Source organism: Sciurus vulgaris (genome assembly GCF_902686455.1).
Source record: "Sciurus vulgaris genome assembly, chromosome: 9".
NCBI classification, from domain to species: domain Eukaryota; kingdom Metazoa; phylum Chordata; class Mammalia; order Rodentia; family Sciuridae; genus Sciurus; species Sciurus vulgaris.
Window position 1 is genome coordinate 88,547,923 of NC_136469.1, and position 18,680 is coordinate 88,566,602.

Below are 18,680 nucleotides of genomic sequence, written 5' to 3' on the forward strand. Positions count from 1 at the left end.
CCCTCAACACTCCCCGCCCCCCAAAAAAAGAAAGAAAAGATATCCAATTTGAATCAAATATCTGACTTTGTAAAAAAATTCCATTTTACTAATTCATATTACTTGCCAATCTTGGAAAAGAGAAAATTTTTCCTAGCAAGTTCTTAATTTAAACTTCTTTTTGTTAACTGTAAAACATTTATAGACAAAGGATTTTCTAATTATATTCTATCCTCTACCTTTCACATGACTTTATTTTTTATTTCATTTATTACAGAGCTTCATTTCAAATGTTAACATATATTTTCTCCTTTTAAAATAGAAGAGGGGGCTGGGAATGCAGCTAAGGGGTACAGCAATTACCTAGCATGCATAAAGAGGAAGGGAAGGAAGAAGGAGGGAGTAATGACAAAGGCTGCAACTACCCTAACTATGCCATTAGAAATATAAGGGGACAAGTTGAGAATAGTGGCATTTGCCTGTAAACCCAGGATCCATCAGGGAGGCTGAAGCAAGAGGATCCCAAGTATGAGGCCAGCCTCACCTCAGCAACTTAGGGAAACCCTGTCTCAAAATAAAAAATAAAAAGGGCTGGGTATCATCTGGAAGAATAAGAAACCCAAAATAGCTAAAGAAATCCTTAGCAGGAAGAATGAAACAGGGGGTATCGCAACACCAGAACTTCAACTATACTACAAAGCAATAGTAACAAAAACAGCATGGTATTGGCACCAAAATAGACAGGTAGATCAATGGTACAGAATAGAGGACATGGACACAAACCCAAATAAATACAGTTTTCTAATACTAGACAAAGGGGCCAAAAATATGCAATGGAGAAAAGATAGCCTCTTCAACAAATAGTGCTGGGAAAACTGGAAATCCACATGCAACAGAATGAAACTAAACCCCTATCTCTCACCCTGCACAAATATCAACTCACAATGGATCAAGGACCTTGAAATCAGACCAGAGACCCTGCACCTTACTCAAGAAAAAGTAGGTCCAAATCTTCACCTTGTTGGTCTAGGATCAGACTTCCTTAACAGGACTCCCATAGCTCAAGAAATAAAAGCAAGAATCAATAACTGGGATAGATTCAAACTAAATAGCTTTCTCTCAGCAAAGGAAACTATCAGCAATGTGAAGAGAGAGCCTACAGAGTGGGAGAATATCTTTGCCACTCAGACTTCAGATAGAGCACTAATTTCCAGAATAAAGAACTCAAAAAACTCTACGCGAAGAATACAAATAACCCAGTCAACAAATGGGCTAAAGATATGAACAGACGCTTCACAGAAGATCTACAAGCAATCAACAAACATATGAAAAAATGTTCACCATCTTTAGTAATAAGAGAAATGCAAATCAAAACTACACTAAGATTCCATCTCACCCCAATTAAAATGGCGATTATCAAGAATACAAGCAACAGGTGTTGGAGAAGATGTGGGGGAAAAGGTACACTCATACATTGCTGGTGGGGCTGCAAATTAGTGCAGCCACTCTGGAAAGCAGTGTGGAGATTCCTTAGAAAACTTGGAATGGAACCACCATTTGACCCAGCTATCCTACTCCTTGGCCTATACCCAAAGGACTTAAAATCAGCATACTACAGAGATACAGCCACATCAATGTTCATAGCTGCTCAATTCACAATAACCAGACTGTGGAACCAACCTAGATGTCCTTCAATTGATGAATGGATAAAGAAACTATGGTATATATATACAATGGAATATTAGCTATAAAGAATAATAAAATTATGGCATTTGCAGGCAAATGGATGAAATTGGAGAATATCATGCTAAGTGAGATAAGCTAATCTTAAAAATCCAGAAGACGAATGATCTCACTGATAAGCGGATGATGACACATAATGGGGGGTGGGAGGGGGACAAGAATGGAGGAAGGAGGGACTGTATAGAGGGAAAAGAGAGGTGGGAGGGGTTGGGGGGGAAATAACAGAATGAATCAAACATCATTACCCTATGTAAATGTATGATTATGCAAACGGTATGCTGTTACTCCATGTACAAACAGAAACAAAATGTATCCCACTTGTTTACAATAAAAATAAAAAAAATAAAAAATAAAAAAAAGGGCTGGGTATATAGCTCAGTGGTAGAACACTCTGGATTCCATCCTAAGGAGAAGGGGGGAGGAGGGGAGACAGAGTCCTTGGAAAAGCTTGTATCAAACTGTTTACTGGATATTAATATAGAAAGTCCAGGGCTGCAGATGTATAGCTCAGTGGTAGGGCACTTGCCTTGTATCTGCAAGGCCCTGGGTTCAATCATTAGCACCACGAAAAAAAAAAAAAAAAAAAAAAAAAAAAAAAAAAAAAAAGTCCAAGAAGGTTTTATGATTCTTTTTCTTAGTGGTACAATGCTGGTAGGGACTCAGGGAAATGAGCACTCTTTCGCTGGTATTGGGAACACAATTTATGGGGTACAGAGTAAACATACACCTGACACATGCCAATTCTTGAAACAAAGTCTCTGGGCCAGGCATGACCCCATCTCAAAATGAAAAATACAAATGGCTAGGGATGTAGCTGAGTGGTAAATTGCCCCCGTTATCATAGGGGTGTCTAGTTGAGGTCCCAAGCCCTTGGTGTCCCAAAGAATTGAGCAAGACACATACAAGTAATGGGCAAAGTACAGATTTATTGAAGGTGCAAGTGGAAGTAGCACTCCATAAGGTAGAGTGGAGTGGGCCAAGCAGGAGAGAGGCTCAAGGCTCCGGTCTGGAAATTAGTGTCTTATATGTGGAGCTGTGAGGCAGTTTCTTTCCTGTACAGACCTGATTAAAGACTTTACCCCATTTGCCCTTACTGGTTACCTTATGATACCTGATTAGATTACTTTCAATTTTCCCCCACTGATTACTTTAGAAAACCTAATTAGAATAATGTCCAATTTACCCCCACTGGTCATCTTAAAATGCTGCAGCTGTGGGCAAGAATTGTCATGGTGATAAATTCTCAGTGGCGGGTGCCATCATGGTAATTATGGCACCCACCACTGAGAATTTATCCTAAACAGGGACATATCCTCCAGTGGCATCCTTCTTATACCCTGCTTCCACTATCTTAGTGTCCCTGAACTCTACCTAACACTCCTGTGTTCAATTCCTAGTACACAGTACAAAAGGAAGGAAATAAAGTTCTCTATAAGGTAGATGTTCCAAATCTTTCTATGCTCAGTAGCCACCTTTTAATAATTTCCCTAAAATATTTATAAGGGAAAATTAAGTCAGGATGAGAAAAATCACTTACACACCCACCTTCCACCATGAAAAAACTTGAAAATATTATTGATTTGTTTAAAAAACTGCTTTTTGATACTATGTAATTTATACTAGCCACTATGCTACAAGAAAGTGATTAAAATCAAATAGCAGTAAGGGCTGGGAAGGTTGCTCAGTAGTAGAGCATTTGCCTAGCATGTGTGAGGCCCTGGCTTCCATCCCAGCACAAAAAAAAAAAAAAAAAAAATTTTAAGTAAAAAACAAATAGTTTTTGCAACTGCTCCATATTCAAAGGAGTCACATAACAAGGAACACAGTCATCTTTTCAGAAAAGGATGTAATAAGGATTATGAAGAGCATGGAAATGGAATCTAATAAATTAAAATGGGATGCAGGTCAGGGAAAAAGAGTTGGAACCTGAACTAAAGAAAACCGGTGTGAGGAGAAGAGCAGTATAGCTAGAACAGCATTTACAAAGACAGGCTGACTTTGGAGAAATCAAAATCAAAAGAAATGTAAATAAAATAGCTGAGTACTGTCAAGGAGGGAAGTCATAGAATAAAGGCACAGATTGAGGCTGGAATGGTAGGCAAACAACATCTCATGGAGGCCCTCCACTCTGGACTTTGACCAAACACTTCCAGCCCATTCCAGTCTGTACTGAAAAGCCCAAATGAACTGGAAAAAGGGAGTGGGTCAAAGGATTCCAGCCACTTCCTTTCTTTATTTAAAAAAGAAAAAAAAAAAAAAAAAAAAACTCAGTATAGAGATAAGCTGCAATGGCAGTAGCACCAAGAACAAGCAAAGTAGGCCCTTGAATCTACCCAATAAAAACTGTCTCTACCTAAAAATACAGAAGTACAAATCTGCAAAAATCCCCATTTTGAATGAATGAATGTACTACATACATTTTATCAATATTGGCTTCAACTATTGAACACATATATCCAATTCAGAAGTTTGTACATTTGAGTGTAATATCAAAGATCTTTAACCACCAAAGGTGGACTTGGAACTAGTGAATTAAAAACAACTATTAAAAAGTATGTCCACATAACACACTGGTCTTGGTCTTCAATTTTAAGATTCTTAAGCACTGAGATCACATCCCTATTTCTGAAGCTCTACTTTTCTACCCCCCACCCACACCACCACCACTAGTACCTAGCACTTGGCTTTACACACAGGAGGTGTCCAAAAATGTTTCATGCATTATGCAATTATGCCATGTGTTCATAAGATAGCTAAACAAAATTTAGAATGTGGAAAAAGTTCATAAACTAGGCTTGGGAATTTCACAAGCAAGGATAATGACTGTTTATACAGGACTCTCTGGTTTATTAAAAGCTTTCATATACATTCTGTCATTCAATGATCACATTAATCTAAAAGAGTAAGCATTTCCTTTAAACCAGTAGTCACAGGAAACAAGCTAAGGAATTATATTATCTACCCAAGGTCACATGGTTAGAGACAAACCAAAGACACTAAAACCCAGACAAACCAAAGACACTAAAACTCCACACACTCATAGGACACTCTTCTATGACAACCTTTAGTTAATGAAAAAGTACATAAATAAGCTGGGCATTGTGGCACATGTGTGTAGTATACCCAGGGACTCAGGGGCCTGAGGAAGAAGAATTTAAGTTCATGGCCAGCCTCACCAACTTAACAAGGTCCCTGTCAAAATAAAAAGAGGGGCTGGGGATGGAGCTCAATGGTTAAGTGCCCCTGAGTTCAATCCCTTGTACCTCAAATTAAAATTAAATTAAAAAGTTAATAAGCAGGGCACAGCGGCATACTGTGTAAACCCAGCAGCTCAGAAGGCTGAGGCAGGAGGATCGAGAGTTCAAAGTCAGCCTCAGCAATGGCTCGGCACTAAGCAACTCAGTGAAACCATGTCTCTAAATAAAATACAAAACAGGGCTAGGGATGTGGTTGAGTGCACCTGAGTTCAATCCCTGATACCAAAAAAAAAAAAAAAAAAAAAAAAGTAAATAAATTTACCAAGAAATCTACTAACATGCTATAAAATAAAACCATGAAAAAACTCTCACAAAACAGTCTAGAAGGTGAAATTATAATTACAAGTACGCAAAGGCAATAGAGGACCTATATGGCCCACTAAGACTCAAAGACTCCTGTCCAGGACAAAGGTAAGTTTATATTGAATCCCAAAGATTCATTGGGGGTGGTGGCTCACACCTGTAATTCCAGTGACTAGGGATGCTAAGGCAGGAGGATCACAAGTTTAAAGCAAGCCTCAGCAACTTAATGAAGCCCTAAGCAACTTAGTGAGACCCTGCCTTAAATAAAAAATAAAAAAGACTGGGGATATGGTTCAGTGGTTAAGCACCCTTAAGTTCAATCCCTAGTACCAAAAAGAAAAAAAAAAAAAAAAAAAAAGAATGCCAATTCCAAGGATTTTTCTCTTTATTTTTTTAATATTGGATTTGATGAACCTTTACTTTATTCATTTATTTATATGCAGCGCTGAGGATCGAACCCAGGGCCTCACACATGCTAGGCAAGCACTGTATCACTGAGCCACAACCCCAGTCCCTCCTCTTTATTTCAATTTTTTTTTTCAATTTTTTTTAAAGGTAGAGAACATTTAGACAACAGGATAAGTTTTATACAATAGGTTTGTATATGAATATATCCAACAAGCAAACATAAAGGATATGCCCAAATTTTGACTATAATTGTGTATAAAGTTATGAAACAATCAATAAATTCTGAAAAGCAGAAAACATTAAGGCTACATACCCTGAACACATATCAACACAATTAGAAATTAGCAATAATAGTTAACAAAAAACATTTTTAAAGAATTTCTACATAGGGGGCTAGGGCTGAAGCTCAGTGGCAGAGAATTTGCCTAGCCCATATGGGTTCAATTCTCAGCACTGCATAAAAATAAACAAATAAAATAAAGGTATTCTGTCTGTATACAATAAGAACAAAAAAATTTTATGAACAAATTTCTCATAATTGTTAATGAATCATTTAAATCAATATTCAGGTACCCACCATTTTACTGTTGTGTAACTAAAAATCTTTCAAATCACTTAGGATCACATTAAAACACATTCTAACAATAGGTGTTGGCGAGGATGTAGGGAAAAATGTACACTCATACGTTGCTGGTGGGGTTGCAAATTAGCGCAGCCACTCTGGAAAGCAGTGTGGAGATTCCTCAGAAAGCTTGGAATGGAATCACCATTTGACCCAGTTATCCCACTCCTCAGCCTATACCCAAAGGACTTAAAATCAGCATACTACAGAGATACAGCCACATCAATGTTCATAGCTGCTCAATTCACAATAGCCAGATTGTGGAACCAACCTAGATGCCCCTCAATTGATGAAAGGATAAAGAAACTGTGGTATATATATATAATGGAATATTACTCCGCCATAAAGAATAATAAAATTATGGCATTTGCAGGCAAATGGATTAAATTGGAGAATATCATGCTAAGTGAGATAAGCCAATCTCAGAAAACCAAAGGACAAATGATCTTGCTGATAAGAGGATGATGACACATAATAGGGAGTTGGAGGGGGGCAAGAATGGAGGAAGGGGGATTGTATAGAGGGAAAAGAGGGGTGGGAGGGGTGGGAGGGGTGGGGGGGAAGGAAAAACTAACAGAATGAATCAAACACCATTACCCTATGTAGATGTATGATTACACAAATGGTATGCCTCTACTTCATGTACAAACAGAAACAACATACACATTTGTTTACAATAAAAATAAATTTTAAAAAAACACATTCTAATCAAGGATGGGGACTTAAAATCTTGCATTTCTTGCATGCTCCTAGGGAGTGCTGAAGCTCTAAAGGGTCTAAAGCACACTTTTCAAGGATTATAGTTATGTATAGATATTGATTCCCTTAAGTCTGGGGTTATCTTCTGTCATCATGGGGTCAAGAGCAGTTTTCTGCTACATAAAATGACAATACTTTTTTTCTAATTGTCAAATGACATAAAAAAAAAAGTAAAGATATCTCTAACAACTATAGTTACCACTAGACAATTTAGTCTTAACACCTAATACTTATGTTCCCATTTGAGAGAAAGCTAAACATTGACAACTCAAGACACATTTTGGTTCCAAATATCTAGCCATTTAGAAATACAGATTTTGGTAAAGACTGATTTCTAACTATAGTTAGAAATTTTTTCTAATTTCATTCTGGATGGCTTACCATTTTCAAAATAAATTGAAAAGGTTAGTCAGGCATGGTGGCAGACGTCTTTAATTCCAGCTACCTGGGAGACTGAGGCAAGAAGATCACTTGAGCCCAGGAGACCAGGGTCAACCAGGCAACAAAGGAAGATCCAGTCTCAAAAGTGCAAATGTGCATGCGTGCGCACACACACACACACAATAAGGTTGAAAGGACTGATTAAAAGGCTGAAAAGTCTTGACTGATAAAACCCATTCCTGGGAGTCCATAACAGTAAGTGATACAAGCAGCAAATCTCCAAATATTCATTAACCCAAGAGTTCAAAATAAGACAGCTAACTGAATATTTGGTAGGGTGAGGGTAAGAGATAGTGGAAATGGAACCAACCATATATGAGTGAAAAACACAGGGAATTTTTAAACAAAAAACTATTTCAATAGTTAAATCCAATGCCACAGGGCTCTAGCAAACAAATGGATTCTCTGAAGAGCAAGAGGGTCATAGTGCTGCTATTTGTCTAGAACACGAGCTGCAACACAGAGATGCCAGAAAAATTGCCTTACTTTCCCCCTTACTATTTCTACTTATTCTTCATTTGCCCTGACTTATATTGTATGTTATACCATCACCTACTTCAATGAAGGAACACATACATAAAAAATACTCCTAATACTTAATACTAGAATATACCCTGGGATAAGGCAGATAAAGTATCAGTTAAACATGAAATATCTTGTGCCAGAAAGTTAAGAATATACTCTTAGAAAAAGGGGAACAAGCTGGGCACAGTGGAGTATGTCTGTAATCCTAGCTACTCAGGAGGCTAAGGCAGGAGGATTCCAAGTTTGAGGTCAGTCTCAGTGATTTCGTAAGACAGTGTCTCACAACAAAAATTAAATGGGAAATTAAAAAGAAAAAAAAAATGGGACTGGAGATGTAGCTCAGTAGTAAAGTGCCCTTGGTTTGACCCTAATACTGAAAAAGAGAAAGAAAAAGAAGGAAATAAGTCAAAAGGACACCGACTCGGTATGAACAGGGTTTCCACTAGCCAGAACTGCAACAATTTTGAGCATCAAAATACATAAAGGTAGTTAGATTCTAACTCACTGAATAACAAGAATTATGTGTCCGCATTGTCTTTGACAGAACCAAACATCTTAGGCTGTGAAATTTACAACCAAAACTTATTACTCACAGTTCTGGAGGCTAAGCAGTACAAGATTAAGTTATCAGGTGGGGGTTGTGGCTCAGTGGTACAGAACTTGCCTAGTACATGTGAGGCCCTGGGTTCAATCCTTAGCACCCCATTAAAAATAAATAAATAAATAATATAAAGATATTGTGTCCATCTAAAACAACAACAAAAAAAAAATTTAAAAAAAAAAAAAGGATTAAGTTATCAGCAGATTTAATGTCTGGTAAGGGCCCATTTCTTAAATATGGTACATTCTATGTGACCTCAAGTGGCAGAAGGGCAAAGAGGCTAACCAGCTCCCCCAGCCCTCTTTTATAAGGGCACTAATCACCTCCAAAATTCTGTACATAATTTGGTGATTAAATTTTTTTTTATAACTGTTAATAATGTTGGGAAAAAAATGGAAACAGTTTATACAGATGACTTTTCTGGTGGTGAAAATATAATTATTTCTGTTTTATTTTCCAAACTTTCTCCAATGTTTCAGAACTGTTTGTGCAATAATAATAATTAAAAAAAATAATAACAGAATTGGTTTTCTCATTGGGGTGGTGATTAAATTTTAATGTATCAATTTTAGAGCAAAAAGCATTCAGATCATAAACTGATATTGCAAGTAAATTAATAGAAAGAAAAAATTTTCTTACAGTAAAAGTACTAATAAATTTAGAAGCAATGACAAAATTAGTGATCATTATAGCAATAATTTCGGACAAGAAGCCTCACTGGAGACAAAAACTAGTGCTGGTGAAAATGGAATGAGGACTGTTACATAGTACAGTTACACAGAATCAAAATACCTCACAAAATACTAATTACAAAGATAAAATAACTTTACAGGGCAGAATCTTGATACCTTAATCAAAGTGTCAAAGTTGACATCAGTAATAGTGGACAAGTAGGCACTATGTGTATCTGATAAGGTCCAATAAGGAAAACATGCATCACTTCCATGATATTCCTACATAACCTAATGCACAAGGAAGCATCAGATAAATTCAAACTGAACTGACAGTCTACAAAACAACTGACCAAGGGATAGGATTGTAGCTCAGTGGTAGAACACTTGCCTAGAATGTGCGAGGCACTGAGTTTGTGTCTCAGCACCACATATAAAAAAATGAATAAAATAAAGATCTATCAACATCTAAATATATACATACATACATATATATATATATATATATTAATTTTAAAAAACTGACCAGTAATCCTCAAAGCATTAAAGGTCATTAAAGTCAAGGAAAGACTGAGGAAATATTTCAATCTGAAGAATAGTGCAGGGCTGGGAATGGCAGCTCAGTGGTACAGCACTTGCATGGCATGTGTAAGGACCTGCATTCCATCTCCAGAAATGAAGAGGGCAGGGGAGGGGATAATACAGACACATAAGTGAGTACAAAATGATTCATAACTGAATCATTTTGTTGAGGATAACATTGTTAGTTTAACAGATGGGGTCTCTAAATAAGGAATATATGGAGATTCTTTGTGCTATTCTCTACTGAAGTTAGAAAACTCAAAATTTTTCTTATCTGCAAATGGACAGATTTTACAGCTACACTTATACTTAATTATATGTACTATAAAAAATGGTCTTAGGTTAGTGCTATATTCTGAACATGGGAAGTGTCATTCAAAGGTCCACATGCTAAAGGACTAATCCCCCTGGGTGGTACCATTGGGAGGTAGTAGAAAGGCAATTGGGAAGTCCTTACATCATTGTGGGTGTACCCTTAAAAGGGATTATTGGACCCCACCTGCTCCTTCTCTGTGTTTCCTGTCTTGAGATGTGAACTTTGGTCATGTATGTGCCCCCTACTACTGCCATCTGCTGCCTTCACCAAAACTAAGCCCATTCAGATGCCATACTTTTGAATCTCCAAAACTGTAAAGTAATAAACCTTTTCTCTTTATAAGTAAGTTGCCTCAGATATTACCTTATAGTAAGACAAAGTTAATACAAAACAAAAATAGAAATGTGAGACAAAAGAGGTTTTTAAAAGCTCTCTATAGGACTTAATTTGGCATTAAGTTAACTGGTTCCATTATTTTATATTTTTCAGGAAGTAACATTTAGCCGGGCCTGGTGGCACATGCCTGAAATCCCAGCAGCTTGGGAGGCTGAGGGAGGATGGAAAATTCAAAGCCAGCTTCAGCAAAAGCGAGGTGCTAAGCAACTCAGTGAGACCCTATTTCTAAATAAAATACAAAATAGGGCTGGGAATATGGTTCAGTGGCACTCGACCACTAAATTCAATCCCTAGTATCAAAAAAAAAAAAAAAAAAAAAAAAAGAGAGAGAGAGAGAAGTAACATATAAACCAGGTGGTACACACCTATAATCCCAGCAACTAGGGAAGCTGGAGCAGGAGAATCACCAAGTTCAAAGGGGAGGTTGTGGCTCAGCGTAGAGCGCTTGCCTAGCATATGCAAGGCCCTGGGTTCGATCCTCAGCACCACATAGAAATAAAACTGGGTACCGTGTTCATCTACAACTAAAACAAAATATTACAAAAGAAAAACAAAAAGCCAGTCTCAGTAATTTATTAAGGCCCCAAGTAACAGCATTACCCTGTCTCAAGAATTAAAAAGGGCTGTGAATATAGCTCAGTGGTAGAGCACCTCTACATTCAAACTCCCGTACCAAATAAGAGAGGAAGAAAAAAGAAAATAAAAAGTAACATACAGTCCTTTTGCCCCACTACCTCCTAATCAAATATACAATTGAAGAGCAGTACCACATGTGCTTTTATATATTGGAAATTACAGAATACAAAAACCCTTCAACTGCAGTTAAGGGAAAAAGTCAATAATGTTAGTAGTAATTACATGGTGATTTTGCACTCAGGAACATGAAACAGAAACAATCTTATACTACATGAGAAAAGTAAATTAAGTCCAGCCAAGTATCTGCAATTCCCAAAACTACAGTTCTGAAAAGGTGACTATACTTATTTCTACTGTACCCTCCCCAATAAAACATATTAAATCATTTTGTCAGATAAGAAAATAGAAAGCTAACATTTGGTCACAGACACTCAAAATAATGAAAAGTGCATGTACTCCTGTAAGAAAGTTACAAGTGAGAAACATGTTCTAGATACAATAGGGATGTCCTTGTATATTTGTGACAAATTATTCATGTGTATAATGTGACAAGATTAAGAAAAGTTGTATCCTAAAATATGAACTATAGTTACCTCTGAAGGTATGATTATGAATTATTTGTATTTTCTTCTTTTCTGTCAATATTTTGTGATTTCTTCAACATACATTTTACTTTTTTACATTAAAAATATAAGTTAAGGGCTGGGGTGGGTCGCAGTGATAGAGTGCTTGCCCAACATACACAAGGCCCTGAATTCAATCCTCATCACTTAAAAAAAAAAAAAAAGAAAGAAAGAAAGAAAGAAATTTAAAATAATTGTAAAGTATTACTTAATTATTTAAGTTTCTACTTTCTCTGCTACTACTGAATTGGTAAATCTCAGAGAAAGATCCCAGTAGTATGAGAACAATGCACACTAAAACATAGAATGCTTTTTAAAAATAAGGCCTAGGAGGGGTGGGGGGAACAAGGCCTACTTGCATTATCATAAGGCAAGATCTATGGATCTAGAGTTCTAAGATTCTAATAAGTTATATCACTTAATGGCTACATGATTTGAGCAAATGATGCAATTTCTCTGTACCAGTTTCCCCATCCGTAAAATAGGATTCCTGCTAGTTATTGAACTGAGTTCATTATTTATTTAACGCACTTAGTACCTGGCATTCAGCAGTTATTATTTATTATCAACTTATTTTACAAGTGAGGATTCTAAAGCACTAAAATCAGTTAAATCATTTAAGATATTGCTTTGGTTTTTGTTGTTGTTTGCAGGTGGGGAAAGGGGGAGAAAAGAAAAAGGGATAGAGGGAGGAAAAGTAGACAAATAGACCGTATAAACTAGGTTAAAATCCTGGGTCTCCTTTCCTAAATTGCTATTGTAATGAAAGACAAATGGAAGTGTTCAATAAATATTTCCTTCCTTCCTTCCTTTCCCAACACATTTGTGTTTCTTCCTGTATAGAAATAGGCGTGGTTTATATTTATTCACATCCCTAACCCTAACCTTTTCTATAGACTTTGATTTAAAAGTATTCATTTTAACTATATTCTAAACAAGTAGTGTTACACTAGGATATCACACCTTGGTCTCTTCCAAGTCAACCATTTTTGTGAAATTCCATCATTCAGAAAAGACAATGCCAGAAACAAAGAGAACACTTAATATATTTTTTTGAATGGTTACTAAAAATTCACTTTTATCCTAAATTTCCCGGCATTTTATATGCATAAAATGTCAGGAGAGGAAAACTCTTTAAGATGTTAATTTCCAAACCAATGTTTAGGCTAGTAATTTTAAATTGATAGTTGTGTCTCATTAGCAGAAAGAGGTAAATAAGCTATGCTACTGGTAGACACCATCTAGCTCCAAAATTCCACAGCTTCTTGTACAAACTGGAAAATGGACAATTCACAGGCAATTTCATGCCTCAGTGACATCTTCTCTGACAGAAACCTCCCATTTCCCCTGGCTCTCTTAGAGGACTATTCACCTTCCACTAAATACCACCCACTTCTTCCATAAAACCTTCCTACAACCTAAACAGAACAAAATTGCTCCCCACATTTTGGGTCTCCTGATTATGTTACATCAATTATAGATGACTTTGATATATACTGTCTCTGGAGCCCCCACATCTTACACAATGTCTGGCTCGCAGCAAGTGCTGGGGATGTGTTTGAAGATTTAAATCTACAAAGTCAAGCTAAATTTCTGTGATGTTTTTGTATCCACCATCTGGGATTTTAGCTTAATTTGAAGATACACAGAGGCCAATGTGCCGCAAAACCAAAGCTTTGCAGTGCACATATGCAATGCAAACCTCTCCTGAGCATTTGTACAAAAGCTACACAAAGGAAATCATTCTTGCAGATATCTGGGCACCCTTGAGGATTATTACCCTATGCTACCTTAACTTCCTACCCAAAAACCTCTTCACCCTGCTGTTTCATGGTCCTTAAAACCTTCTTCCACACTATAATTACTAACAGTCACTTTCCAGAATAGAAGCTCCACTAAAAGAGGAATTTTTGTCTGTCTTGTCATGATACCCACTGTTGGCATCAGTACCTAACACAGTGAAAGCTTTTTTTTTTTTTTGAATCAATAATTCTTTCCTTTTATCTTAGAGCCTTCAAGAGTCATGACTCATCACCTCTATAACCCTATCTCTCACTGACCTATTTCCTCTGCTGTAGCCACTGACAGTAGCCTTCCCAGTAAGCTTCTAAGAACTGGAGGAAAAATTTTGTACTTAACTCCTAAACTCACTCTCTTTGCTTATCTGTTGGTACAGACATAACATTAAAGAAACTACACCAAATAATAAATAGACAAATAGACAAAACTTTGTTCTTTTGCCTCCAATAATCTCTATGTGGTCTTCACTTTGGATTTAAAACTACTGGCAGACAAAGAGCAAAACTAACAGTAATAGATTTATGTTTGTTTGACTGTCAAGCACATAGGCTAATACACTGAAATTACATTAACTGCTACACGTGACCTGTCTGAAAAATTGTGCCCCAAATCAGTGCAAACCCTCTATGGCGTTGCACACATTAGTTACAGCAAGATTTTTCTAATGTAGCTAATAGCCTTCAGGAGAAATTAACTAACCCAACATGTTCCTGAATCTATTAAATACCAAGTCATGTATAAGTAGGATATTATTGTATTTATAATCATAAAGTAGCACCACAACCTTCTCCATTCCCCAGTTTCAGCCAAATGTGGCTCTTTCCTGCTTCAACCAATTTAGTTTATGAGGTCCAAGAGACATAAGACCATAGGCAGCATTCATGGACATTATCTACATTGTTATTTTGAATACAGTTTTTAAATTTTTGAGAGTAGAACATAAGCAATGTAAGATTACATTCAAGATTAGAATCTTCAAGCTGGGATGTCTGGTTATACTGATTAGAATTAAAATAAGAAACAAAGAATAAAAGTCACCCAGTACTCTGAGCTAGCATTACCTCAATCTGACAAACTCAATCTACTTCTAGGATGAACCTTAGAATCACAAGTTCAAATGTATCAGGCAGAATGACACAAAACAGACCCACTGTGCATACTGGAAATAAAGAGTAAGTCTGCAGGGCACTTAGCTTTTTGTGGCAGCTCACTTCTGCTTAAACACCCTAAAAAAGAATTAATGTTCTAAATATAATCATATGAAAATAGGGTGAATAAAGTACTTAGGATTCAGATATCAAGGTAATAACTAAAAATTAGGGGGAGTGAGAAAAGAAGAGTGATCCAAACAGAAAATATTCTTTAAATGCTATTTTTACAACAGTTAAGGAGCGTTTGATATGGGTTTACAACTTCCAAATTTTTACTAGTTTTCTAAACACGTGGGTTAATCACAAGTTTCAAAGGAGTTATTCTTCAGGGTGTAATCCCTGATTTTCAAGGACCTGAGATTTGTCTGTGGCTTCCATACCCACATCTGACCATCCCGTCTTTCTGCTCCTCCCTCCCGACCCCGGACCCCTACCCTTACCCCAAACTCTGGAATAAAAGATAAGTGATACCAGCACCAAATGTAACGCTAAAACTTGCATTAGCAAATGATGTGCAAAACAACACCCTATTGGGCCTAATCAACCCAGGGCACACTACCCAGGCCCTATTTGGTGGCTGTCTAAAAAGATAAAACCTGTACCCATGAGGGGAGGAGGAGGGGTGCCTCAGGGAAACAAGGGGCTACTCCAGACGGCCTTCCATGTCCCCAAGCCGTCGGCAAGCAGCCTGTTTCGGTGTTACCTCCACAGGACTCGTGTCACCCCGAGTTCCCACCCCTAAGATCTAAGAGAGAAGTTAAAAGGGTCCTGGTGAGGGGGGAAAGAGCGATCCATCTTCTATGCCTGGGACCCAGAAAAGAGCCGTGGGCAGCAGAGACCGGGAGAGGCAACCCCGCACGCGTGGGGCCCGGGTCACGCGGGAGAGTAGGAGGTATCGAGAAGAGAGTGCAAACCAACCAAGGGAAACAGCCAAGGCAGAGATTGGGGTGACGGGGAAATCCGGCGCAGACACTGGGGAAAGAGGCTCCTTAGGGCAGGAGGGCCCCGGCACGCTGGAGGCAGGCGGGCTGGCGGCGGTCAGGCAGTCCGCGAGCCGGGCTCGGCGGGAACGCCCGGGCGGGGGCGGGGGCGGCGCGGGGCCAGGCCGGCCGGGCCGGCCGAGCGCGAGTGGCGGCCGGGGGCCCGCCGCCCAGGTCGCGCCGGAACAAAGCGGGCGCAGGGGCCTGGCTACTTACAACAAGAAGCTCATGTCGGCCGCGGCGTGAGCTGCGGGCTCGGCGGTCGCGAGGCCTCACGGTGGTGGCGGCCACAGGAGGGGGAAAAAAAGGCGAGAGGAAGACGAGGCGAGAAGGGGAGTGCCGGCTGTTTGGCGGCCGCAACTTGTTCGGCTTTGCCAGTTCCAGCGGCAGGCAGAGGGGGCGGAAGTGGGAAGCGCAGGGCTTGAATCACTTAATGGGAGGGGAAGAAAAGGGAGGCGGGGAAAGGGCCGCCAGCCGACTCCTCCAAGAGCCGCCGCGGAGCTGCTGTCCCGCGCCCTCCCCAGCCCCCCGCCACCCCAACCCCGCGAGCTCTCGCGAGAGCGGCGGCGCCCACCTCCTCCCCGGAGTTGCGGCCAGCGGTCCCTCACCTTCTGGTCACCTCTGCAACTCGGGCCACGTGGGGCCACTGGGTTAGCCTGTCAGCTAGGTTAAAAGTCGGGGCAGAATGCGTCCAACCTCTCAGCTGCTCTTCAGCAGTCGGGGAGAAAGCGGGCTTCAACTCCAGGATGTCAGGGTCCTGTAGTGAGGAATGGAATTACCACCAGAGTTTTTCCCAAAGTGAGTGCCCAACAAAGGACAAAAAGTAATGGAATCGCTTTCTCTGCTGATATTTAAAAATAAGAGGAAGTTTTGGCAGGTTGGAATGGTTTGGGTGTGGTCCTGCCAGAATAAAAGAAAGGAACTAAATGGGTTTTCAAGGTATCTGTTATTTTTATAGACACATTTTAAGACCCTGAACTAGGAGAAGGTTAGGGTCAGTCGCTGAACAGGACAGCTAGGCTGTCATCAGCAGCTGGGGAAGCTGAGTTAGCCAAGGGGAGCTGAGGTCAGGTCACCCTTTGACCCCAGCCTGGTAGTGTAGTCATCAGTGGCCAGACTGATTAATTTATAGGGCCCATTATAAGCAGTGATAACACAAAACATCCTAGGATGTAGAAATTATTCAGTTCCCTTTATAGAGGGACTTTCATTCTCACATGGTTAAATGGCCCAGAACAAAGATTTATATTCTATTGGTACGCTAAATTACACTCATTTTATTAAACAAAAAAATCTGCTATTTCTGGAAAAGCAGAGATCACTGGAATAATTGGAGAAGATTTATAGGCTCAAAATATAACAGGAGGCTTGAAGGGTTCTTACACATGAAGATTAGAGACTGGGCAGAGTGAGCAAGAAGAGTGGCATCAGAAAGGCTGAATTTGTAGACAGAGCACAGACCTACATGAGACATTGTTTTATTCTAAGAGCATTGAGAATTCAGCAAAGATATAAGATAATAGGAGTTTAAAATTAAATTATCTGAATAATACTTTTTAATTTGGAAAATTTTGGACATATACAAAGGGGCAAAGGTTAGTACATCCATCAAACAGTTCAGCAATTATCAGCTCTTGACCCCTGATTAACATTGCAGATTGATTACCCTTACACTTCTTGTGGAGAATGGACTGGAGGCAGACAACATATCAGAAGGGAAGCCAGAAACCAAAGCAGTAGTCCAAATGTTTCTCAACAATTATGATTTTGTTTAGAGTTGTGTCATCAATCAGAAGGGATTTATAATCTCAAGATACAAAACTAACAATACTTGTAATCGGCTGTGAGGGTTGGGAAAAGGAAGATATCCAAGATGACTCCTGTTTTTGGCTTTACCAAGTGGTGAATGGTTGCTGCCCATTATTGTGATAGGAAAAATGAGTCACAAGTTTGGGATAGAACCAAAAGTTCCATTTTGTCTCACTTTGAGATATTTTTTAGACATCAGTAAAGTGATATCAGGCCACATGTAGTGGTACATACTGTTAATCCCAGCTACTCAGGAGGCTATGTGTGAGGATAGCAAGTTCAAGGCCAGTCTGGGCAACATAGCAAGACTCTGCCTCAAAATAATTTTTTATTTTTATTTTATTTTTTTAATAAAGGGACTGGGTAGAGATAGCTCAGTTGGTAGAGTGCTTGCCTTGCAAGCACAAGGCCCTGGGTTCGATCCTCAGCACTGCAAAAAAAAAATAAAAAAATAAATTTAAAAAATTTTAAAAAGGGACTGGGGATGTACTTCAGTGGCAGAGAACTTGCCTAGTGTGCTCGAGATCTTGAGTGCAATCACCAGTGCTCGTCTCTCCCCACAAAGAAAGGTTTTAAATAGGAATTTATGTCTGATAAAAATAGATGACGCAAACCTCTGTTTCTTTTTTCTTTATTTCTTTTCCCAGAATAAAACCTAAATCAAATAGAGCCTCTAGATCCAATTTACCAATTTACTGGAAATACAGGGGACAAAAGAAGGTAGTAAAGAACATATTACAATTATGCCACATGGATGCAGTCAGCAAAATCTAAACTATGGGAATACTGTACAGAACTAATTCAACAAATAAAAAGAAAAATGGAGCTGAAGGAATAATGCTGTTAGTCTACTTTCTATGACTTTGACAAATACCTGATAATCAACTAAAAAGGAAGTAAGGAGTATTTTGACTCATGATTTCAGAGATTACAGTCCAAGGTCACTTGGCCAGATTGCCTTTGGGTCTGTCGTAAATAGTACATCATAGGGAGCATGTGCTAGAGCAAGATGCTCACCTCATTGCAGCCAGGAATCAAAGAGAGAAACAGGAAAGAACTGGAGTCCTATTTCACCCTT

General features: G+C 38.8%; 1 protein-coding gene across 4 annotated transcripts in view; it reads right to left on the reverse strand.

The window, feature by feature from the left end:
- Positions 1-16,931, reverse strand: part of MOB1B (MOB kinase activator 1B) — a 57,090-nt gene extending 40,159 nt beyond the window's left edge. Inside the window, exon 1 of one of the 4 annotated variants that reach the window (XM_079153030.1) lies at positions 16,010-16,931. In XM_079153030.1, coding sequence (XP_079009156.1) covers positions 16,010-16,023 — 14 coding nt within the window. In that variant the 5' untranslated portion in view covers positions 16,024-16,931. The remainder of the gene's footprint in view (positions 1-16,009) is intronic. The other 3 variants (XM_079153032.1, XM_079153029.1, XM_079153031.1) reach the window with 3 other exon arrangements.
- Between the last annotated feature and the right edge of the window lie 1,749 nt (positions 16,932-18,680).